At 45.0% G+C, this 9,768-nt stretch overlaps 2 protein-coding genes across 2 annotated transcripts in view; both read left to right on the forward strand.

The window, feature by feature from the left end:
* LOC119349925 (protein ROOT HAIR DEFECTIVE 3-like) overlaps positions 1-1,473 on the forward strand; it is an 11,966-nt gene extending 10,493 nt beyond the window's left edge. Inside the window, exons 11-12 of the mRNA XM_037618017.1 lie at positions 1,227-1,295; positions 1,378-1,473. Of these exons, the coding sequence (XP_037473914.1) occupies positions 1,227-1,295; positions 1,378-1,473 (165 nt within the window). The remainder of the gene's footprint in view (positions 1-1,226; positions 1,296-1,377) is intronic.
* LOC119298770 (protein ROOT HAIR DEFECTIVE 3-like) overlaps positions 607-9,768 on the forward strand; it is a 16,716-nt gene continuing 7,554 nt past the window's right edge. Inside the window, exons 1-9 of the mRNA XM_037576066.1 lie at positions 607-747; positions 1,227-1,295; positions 1,378-1,469; positions 1,886-1,964; positions 8,332-8,494; positions 8,607-8,921; positions 8,999-9,074; positions 9,158-9,307; positions 9,460-9,570. Coding sequence (XP_037431963.1) covers positions 9,024-9,074; positions 9,158-9,307; positions 9,460-9,570 — 312 coding nt within the window. The 5' untranslated portion in view covers positions 607-747; positions 1,227-1,295; positions 1,378-1,469; ... (2 more) ...; positions 8,607-8,921; positions 8,999-9,023. The remainder of the gene's footprint in view (positions 748-1,226; positions 1,296-1,377; positions 1,470-1,885; positions 1,965-8,331; positions 8,495-8,606; positions 8,922-8,998; positions 9,075-9,157; positions 9,308-9,459; positions 9,571-9,768) is intronic.

A 9,768-nucleotide genomic window follows, 5' to 3' on the forward strand; every position in this document is an offset into this window, starting at 1 on the left:
CAGTTAAAAAAAATAAAAGAAAATAATGAAAATGTCAAAAAAATAAAAGAAAATAAGTTTCCCATGTGATATGTGGTCAAACTGTGGTCTGTGGTCAAACTATGGTCAAACGATGGTCAAACTATGGTCAAACTAATTATTCAAGAAATATTAGTGTTACTAATTTTTTAGAACAATAGTTTCAAACTCAAATAGTGAAATGTGTGACTTCATGCTCAAGCTAAATTCCTGAGGTTAATAGGATTGACATCTTACTATTGTCAGGAAAACAACAAGTGCAGACTTGGAAACGAGGGAGAATAGAACCCGGAAGTTAAGCGTGCTCAGGCTGGAGTAGTGAGAGGATGGGTGACCGTCCGCGAAGTTCGATGATTTGGAATGATGAATGGTGATTAGAGATTAAATTGAGCAGCGATGAGGGGTGATTAGAGATTTGAGGTTAAAATAATTCAAAAATTTGAAAATTAGGGGGAAAAATCAAAATATTTTTCCGAAAAAATTAAAAAAAAACCCGCGCTGATAGTAGTAGTGCTGCTAGGCTTTTCCCTAGTAGTGTGATGTTCCTCAAATTATGTCTAACAGTAAATTGAATTCGTGAAGGTTTCTAGTTTAGGAGGTTGGTTTCAGCAATCAATTGGTCATGCTGGACTTTCTGGAAATTTTCCGGCTTCAGATTTTTCTTTTAGTACAAAGGAAATTTGGAGGCTCGTTAAGGAGGACAAAGACCTTGATCTACCTTCTCATAAAGTGAGCATCTGCCTACAGAACTTTTTAGTTTGAACTATCAGCGTATTTTACTATGGCTATGTTTGGGAGAAAAATGTATTTAAAACTGAAATATTTGATTGCTGAAGTATTTCAGCGAGATGCCTGTAGAAACTTTGGTTTCGAGATGCTACTGTAATTTGAAGTATTCAGAAAACTTCATACATGTTTGTGTGCTACTGTTTTTTAGTGAAGTAGTTGTCATTCTTTTTTGAAAAATATTTTTTCCTCTGTCTCTGTATTTGAAAAGAGGATCAGACATTTTTTATTACTGAGAAAAATAAAGGATTTGGTATGCTGATGTATTGAAAATGCAGTAATCTGGTTAGCCAAACAACTCAAAGTATTGACAACCACAATATTTTTGCAAATTGGAAGTATTCAGAAGCTACTTCACTATTACTTGGCTACAAAACGAGACCTTAATGTGTATTGACATATCTTCTATGTACAAAATTCAGGTTATGGTTGCTACAGTGCGCTGTGGGCAAATCAGTAGTGAGAAAGTTGCTAGTTTTAGAGCTGACGAGGTGATTATTGTACCTATAATGCACGATAAATTGTTAGGTTCATTCACTAACCAACTGATACTATATGTATTTATATGTAAAGGAATGGAAACATTGTAAGGAGGCTGTTCAGAATGACTGTGTTCCAGGGTTTGGGAAAAAGATCAACGGACTTCTTCATCGATGTTTATCAGAGTGAGTTCTTTGATCTTTTCTTGTCAGAGCTATTTCCTTTGATGTGGTTGTTGTATACCCAAGTTTTGGAAAACTTGTCTGGATTGGTCACTGCCATTTACCACGTGGGGGGATCTGAAATTCAAGTCAGTTTATTATATGTTTTCAAGTTCGTACAATTATTGCCAAGTATGTCCATGTCAAACGGATGGCTTTCTGGTGTCAAACCTTCTCCGTTCCTTCTGCTTCAAACAATAATAAGAATTAGGTGCCAGGCTGGGTAGAATTGCAAATGCAGAAGTAATCCATACGACATGTTTGTTTTCCATATTCGAATTATTCTGTGCGGACCGTGCTTATTTCTTGGCATATATATTATGTGAAGATCCTCAAGAAATACCTTGCCTTTGCTGATTTAGTTTCTCTCTAAATTGAAGGTATGATAAGGAGTCTATTTATTATGATGAAGGCATCAGAACATTGGCAAGACAACAGCTAGTCTCCGAAATTTCGCAGGTTCCTACATATTTGTGAGCTTTTGCGTCACATTTCTAGATTACAGGCACTATTATGATGAAGGCATCAGAACATTTTTAGTTTTTCTCATGATTAAAACCCAACGAAAAGGTTCTGATAAAAGGAATGCGGAAGCAGAGCTATTCAATAAGACTGGAACAAACTGGGGCCTAATAAACCAGACCAGCAAAAAAAAAAAAGCATATAGAGTAAAACTAAACCTAACCTATGACAAACTGCTTCATTCGTTGCCGCCTTTCAGCCTCTTGGAAGAGTTGGACATGCTTAGCTCACTGCAAGAAGAATCAGAGATTCTAGCTTGCAGGCTGCTTCCGGAGTGGTCATTGATTAAAGTTTACACTAGTAGGCGGAGGTGCACGCCGCGCCCGTCATGAAACCTCTGTGTGTGGCTGCGTTGTTTTTCATAAGAAGAAAGGAAGGGATGGGTAAGAGAGCTGGCAGTTGGTAATGTGCGAGCCAATTTAACATCGATAAATACCAAAAAGTACCTTAAAATAGTTCACCTATGGTTACATACAGTTAGCTAAATATATTAAATCTTCCAGCCAAAATTGTTTCTTCCAAGATAATCGAAGTCTGAAAAAGCGCTTGGTCCAACCAAAAGTTGTACAAAATGAAGCTTCCTTCGAACCGAAGAAAAATTGCTCCAGTATAGATTTTAAAAATCACATCTTACAAATAATACCTTGTCCTACAATATAGATGAAAATTTATATAAGTGACGGTTGCACGGTTGCAGATAATACCAGTGATATCCTCTCAGAGCATCTCCAACAGGTGCGCGGTTGCACGACGTGTGAATTTATTTATTTAGCGTCAAAATAGCGTTTTATAGCGCACAGGATGGCGTTTGCTCCAACAGGCGTTGTAAAATATGGCGCACCGCTATAACTCTAGTAGGCGCTGCAAAATCCACCACCCGAGCAGCCGGTGCTTGAAAAAAAATTAAAGCAACACATACGAAAAATATGAAACAACACATAGATTAAATTCATAGCATAGTTCCAACATCACAAGCTAGTCCATATGATACAAATAGATAAAAACGATACTACGATGCAAATAATGTAGATAATCGTGTCAATGATAAACTGGATAACTACTCCTCGTTCTCCTCGGTCATGTAGTCTGACGACAGAAACATGTCTTTCCACTGAGGATCATTCTCGTCCCAGATCGACGCAGGTCCGAATTCGCACTAGGCTTCCGCCAGTGCCTTCCGCTCACGCATGTCCGCCCGCTCCGCAGATCGGTCCGCCCTCCTCCGCATCCAGAAATCGTTTTTGGCAGCGATATCTTGCCGGAAGCGCTTGCGCCACGCCGCCATGACGTGCTCATCTTCCTCGGTGATGAGGAGACGACGCTCCCGCCTCCGCTGGATACGGGGGTCCTCCGCGGTGACCAGCCGTGGGAGATCGGCGAGTTCCCGTGCCTGCTTGCACATCCGCATGTACGAGAAGTTCATCTGCGCCCGTGGCCTCCTGAGGCGCCACGCCTCCGTGTCATACGCGCGGGCAGCCTTGTGGGTAGTCTCGAATGTCCCAAGACCGAGGCGTGTATCACCGGATCGGATCTCCGTGTAATACACGCCGGAGGACCGGAGGCAGACGCCTCAGTAGCCAGACCTGCTTCGGGGGCGTGTCGGTATGGCGGCGGTGGGGGAGAAGGCGCCGGAGGCGAGGAAGAATGGCGCCGTGGCGGCGGGGCACTGACAGAGGCGAGGAAGAATGTCACGGCGGGAAGAGAGAGACGATGGAGATGACGGTTGGAGGGCGCCCGCGTGCGGGTTTAATAGAGAGTACAATGTCACGCTAATAGCATGCTATAGCGTGCTATAGCACGCTAATAGCATATTTTTAGGGGCCACGCTATTTTCTGTAGCGCGCTATTTTTTTTCGTTGGTGCCAACCGGGCTCAGGCATGCAAAAACAATGTTTTCTTTTCGCGGGTGCCAAATCTAGCGTGCCCATTGAAGATGCGCTTATTCATACCCATACGTATCCTTGAGCAGCATATCCCACTTGCCCTGCCACACCGTCCCTTTTATATACTGCAAATAAGCGATGACTTTTGGTCCTGCTCTGAAATAAGAAGCGTATTCTGTCGACAAAGGATGGATTTTATTAGCTTTAAATGGAGCATCAAGTGATACAATAGTGAGTACACACACATTTAGGATGAACACCACCAATACGAACACACACAAAAATTACACCGGCAACATGCAGTCAAACATAACCGAAGCTATGCCTTAGTGCAGCAAAAGAAAAAACTCCAAAGCGATCAAAATAATGATCAACAATCTACAATAGAAACTACCGGCCTAGCCATAAATCCACCGCCACTATTGCACATCCATGTCCTGTGCATCAAGTCATGGTCCAGAATCTCACTCCGGAGCAGCGCTGAACAAGCTTCCTCGGGTTTGGCGATCACGTCAGCTCCAAGACAATGCCTCCAAAAAGGTCAACGACGAAGAAATCATGACATCATTCATCCCACAAAGGGAGCAAGGATTTCTCCAAAGTAAAGACTATGACGGGAGGAAGGGAGCAATGTAGCGACACCTTCAACAAGGATTATGGGGCCCTGAAGCGTCATCGTCACCACTCCTAACACCAAGCTGAGATAGGGTTTCCCACCTCCCCTCACACCCTCCCCTTCGTATCAACCACCATGAACTATGGCATCTTGTCCAGCGCACCGACGAGAATAGGCGAGGCCACCGGAGCAAGGCTCGATGGCCCATCCGCCATTCCTGAGCACTGCCAAAGGACAGTGTATGCGGCTATGCGCCTATCAGGAACGCCACACACACTGCCACCCTGGCCAACGCCCGTCCCGCCGGCACGCCCAGCATGCCATACATGGATCATAGCAGCTGCGCCCCACTACCCCTTGCCGACCTCCACCACCGCACGGCTGACGCGAGCACACACGTGCCCGGAGCACTGCCCGATCATGCTGAGAATGTTGCCCATGGACCCATGGGAGCCGCAAGTAGAAGCCCTGTCGCCGCCATCGGCCGCACAGGCTTAGCCCGGCTGCATCTCCCGATGCCGGTGCGGTGGATTTGATCTGGCAGCGGCTCACTAGGGTTTGGATGAGTCACCCCCGTGCCGCCTCGAGCGTAGACGATGTGGGGGAGTAAGAAGCGTATTGGGTAACCGACGCTGTGATGGGAAAGAAGGAAAACTTGAATGGGAAGGGATTACCTTTCTTCCAATTTTGTTGTCCCGAAACCTGAGTTTTCGATGGTGCACGCTAGCTCCCAAGGTCTTCTTGCTGCCCGGGATAATGGGGCCCTCCATGGGTTTGCAATGCATTTCAGGAAGTGGAAGAGTGTTGCCTTGCTGAGTTGAAATATCTTGAATGCCTCTTTCCAAAAGTTTGAACTTTTTGAGCAACTGGCTGGAGCGTAAATTCAATATTTAAGTCGAAGAACTTGCCAACGCGGTATTGAAAAAATATTTTGCGGCTTACATTGATCCCTGGAGCGTGAAATCAAAACGCTGAACCTGCCGACCATTCACGTTGCGTCCTCCTGAGTCATTGTTGTCCCGTCATGACACAATGAGTTGGGCGCTCGCCCACTTGTCAGCCCCTTCCATATGCTGATCAAGAGGTGATCACAAACACGTCGTCATTACCTTTATACTCCCCATCATGTCCCTTGGCTGAGTGAATCCACCCTTCCCGCACTACTGAAATCGCGGAGTTTGCAGAGTTTCTTTGGAACTCGGCAACACGTCTGCCATCAGAAAAGAGGACTCCTGTGGGCTGGGACGGCCATAATTAATGTGGTCGTGTTCTTATTATGGGGGACTCCGCAACACTATGAACAATAGTCGTGCAGTCTCCAAAATAAAATAATAAGGCAAACACGGGATGGGTAGAGCGGACATCCATTTTCCGCGATGCCATGTGGCAGACATGTTTGCCTAACTCTAACTTGATAGAAGTTCTACTCATGCGGTGCTTATGTGTGGCATTCATGTTCCCATAGTCCCCCCACCCCCCACCGCGGGCAGGTACTCGGCATGCCTTCGCCATTTCTTTAACATGGCAGTCGTTCTACGTGCCTGGTCCTGACATGTAGCGGTTGGTGTTTGCCGAGTTCCCCCTGACAGGTCGTTCTACGTTCTATGCACCCGGTGCTGGCGCGGGGTGTTCATGTTTTCCGCCTTCGCCCAGGGAGGTTCTCGGCAACCCTTCACCAAGTTTCAATAGCGGCATATGTTCTACGTGTGTCCTACGTGTTTGCCGAGTTCCTTTTGGCCGATACTCGGCAAAGCATTGCCGAGTGTAAAACCCGGCATACGTTGGCAGAAGTCAACAATTGAAACCGCCTTCCACCAAAAGGGGGAAGGGTGTCCTTCTATTATTGCTAGATTTCACACGACCGCCAGTTTTTGTTTTATTTTAGTTTTTTCATAGTACTTTCTTTTTTTTTGTTTCCATTGTGCTTTTTTTTTCTTTGCTTTTGTTCTTTTCGCTACAGGCCACTTCAATAGGGGGAAATGAATTACCTCTCTTCTCCCTCAATTTCACACATCCGCCTCTCCGGAGGGATCCACAATGTCTTCTCTTAGCTTTTTGTCAAAAGTAACAGATACATATATAAACATAGAAACCATTGCATGCAGCGGTATATATAACAAATAAGTTACACAACCAAAATAGCAGTGTGCAAACATGGGTATCCACAAGTCGAAACCTCAAATTAACACCAGTAGAGTAACGCACATGTCAACCCTCTAGTTCCCTCTCTGGTGGTGGCATCGGGGTCGGTGAAGGACAAGGCGATTTGTGGTTCCAGCTGCTTCTCTTCAGCCTCCTAGCTGCCTCCTCATCATTAGCCAGAAGAAGTGTATATCTCAAAGTGACCATCTCCTTCAGCTTGTGGTTCTCACCATCCAACTTATCCCTCTCCATCTTTAGAAGCACGTGTGAATCTGACCGAAGTGAGCCTTCCACGCAGTCCCTCGAGATCATGATCAAACAATAGTTTTTTGACACAGTTTAATCAGCAGTTGACTTGGTTTTTATCATAAACAACGTGAATAAATCAGTCCATCTTCTCACTTGGTATACCATAGTAGAAATCTTGGACGCAAGTCTGGATGTTACTCTATTGATTACAAATCATCATATTTTGTTCAAGCCATGCATGAAATGGTGGAAATATTGTAGCAAAAGTATAAAACATTGAACTGGGAACAAGAGCGATTTTATTGGCTCAAATCAAGATGATCCAAACATGATGAGAACACACCCGCCTCTGGATAGTTGCGATGCGCTACCGCCGTCACTGTACAACCATCCATGTATGTCAAGCCATCATCCATAGTTCGAATGTCACCGCCGAAGTCAATTACTAGATCGGGAGAGATGAGTCCTCCCAAAGATATTTAAGTGAGCACTGCCATCTTGGAGTCGCGGTAGCACAGTTTGCAACCACCACAATCCCACCGACTGGATATGGTTCACCACCACCAAGCAGTCTAGATCTGAATCAAGGCAACCATGTCGGGTTGACCATGGGCAACGCCAAGCTACATCCGCCTAACATCATATCTGATAGGCACACCATCAGCATGACTTCGGATAGTCAATGACTATAAGCTCATAAGCCGCCCCTCAGTTCCAGGACTTCACCCCCGTGCAGCAGACAGGTGGAGGACCCCTTCTCCATGGTAAAGTCCGGCGACAGCAGTGACATCTGTGCCTTCAAGTGGATGATGCGACCTTGGCTCCCTTCGGTGCCAGTTCTCAACATGTGCTACCACCCAGAGCGCCAGTTCGCGCAGATCCATGGCAAGAACGACCAAGAATGGCGACCTCTAGCAGCCAGCCCGCAGGGCCTAGATCAGGCTCTACCTCTACGTCACCTACTACACCGTCATGCCAGCATCATGCTGGCGTCAAGCGCCACACCCCTGTCATCCTTGGAGCAGCCTAACAACACCCAGAACTAGGACTCGTGGCCGTCGTACCTCCTAGGTCTGGGCAACCCACGATCCAACGAGATGCCCGCCGGGGTCTGCCTGCGCTTCGCCAACGGGCTCCTTATGCAGTGGCTATAGGGGGAGCGTAGGTTAGGCTAGGAGGTGGCGCTGGTGACGTTCCCTAGTGCCGCCAGGATGGGCAACACGGGGGTCTAGAGTTTGTACCTCAAAAAATTTCCAAGCCTACCAAAGGGAACAAGAACCTTACAACGAATCCATATTCTAGTTTATTATCCGCCAATCATTTCATATCCTTGTTTTGAAATGGTGCATTTTTGTCTCTGAAGAGCATTCTCTTGCCTAATTTTGTCCTATTCGATACAAATTCCATTTTGTAGCTTGTCCATCCTGCGTACTTATCTCTTATGCGCCACTTGGTGAATGGAACTTTAAAAGAATTCAAGGAGTCCTTTCATGAGGCCCAAAAAAACCAGGAATTCCTTGTTGCCGCTTCTGATTGTGCTCAATCATTCTTGCATAAGTTCAGAAAAGGATTCGAAGGTATGTTTTTTGATGGTACTGGTAGCATTCTTATTCTAAAGAACGTTATTCTTTAATTTGCACTCCACTCCGATTCAGTCCAAATGCTTTTATCTTGCATGTGGCTTTACAGATGCTACTATTCAACAAATGACATGGGATCCTGCAACTTTCGAGAATAATCTTAAGCATGCAATTGACGATCATGTGGAGTCAGTTCGTGTTTTGAAACGGAAAGTGGCAGAGCTTTGTGGCAGATCTGAGGTTCTTCCGAACTTCCGATTCATCATTTAGATTCCGGATCTTAAATATGCTCTTTTAGATTTGGATCTCGATGAAGGTACAGTGAAAGAATCGCTTTCAAGGCTGGAAAAACATGGAAGGGTCGCTGTTGAATTGAAGACAAAAGAAGAAGCTACAACTATCTCGATCCGCATGAAAGACACAGGTGAGCTGCGCTCCATATCTAACTCAAAAGCAGGTCCTCTGTTGCCCGAAGACTAAATGGTGGTGCAATATGTGCAGATTCAAGATATTATTCAATGCCGATATGTCAATAGTACGGAATCGAAAAGAATATATACAAGCAATTGCTGATGAAGTATGTCAAATTTAATATTGTCTATTTGAAAAGAAAAAAAGTGATTTAGGAGCTGTGACTTGTTCTTCCTTCTTTCCATGCAGTGTATGATGATGCTTTGGATAATATCGGAAATTCGGTTAGATGGAGACGGTGATACCTTTGAAAACTTTCGTTCCCTACTTGATGAAGGGCCTAGGGCCACAGATAGGAGTTACCACTTTGATCCACTGGCCTCCATCTCACATAAAAAGGTATATATGCCACGCGTCATGCTTATATAAATAAGTTTCTACTGAATCAATGCAGTTTTTCTTTTACTTAGCACCTCCTTTCATCGTAGAATATACATGTTTTTTCTGATTACTTGAACTAGAAATAATCGAATAATGGATACCATTACCAGGTGCTGATTCTAAAGGCGGGAACTTTAATCTCCTCTGACAAGTGCAAGTTACTCTGGAGCCAATTTATGGTTCACGTTGATTCCATTGTCACCCTGGTCCTAGATGTTGAGGTATCCTCGCTAGCTCCATGGCACTAGTTGTTTATTTTAGAAGTTATGAATAACGGGAGCGAGACGAATTTTCGGATGGGAAACAAAAATTCATAATGAACAGGGTGTCATTGGTCGGATCGGCATGGGGATCGAAACCCGAAGAACATGAGTCACCCGTGAAGGCCGTCCGGCAAAAAGGCGTGTTTCGCTCGTGCG

This window comes from Triticum dicoccoides, chromosome 1B (assembly GCF_002162155.2).
Source record: "Triticum dicoccoides isolate Atlit2015 ecotype Zavitan chromosome 1B, WEW_v2.0, whole genome shotgun sequence".
NCBI classification, from domain to species: Eukaryota; Viridiplantae; Streptophyta; class Magnoliopsida; order Poales; family Poaceae; genus Triticum; species Triticum dicoccoides.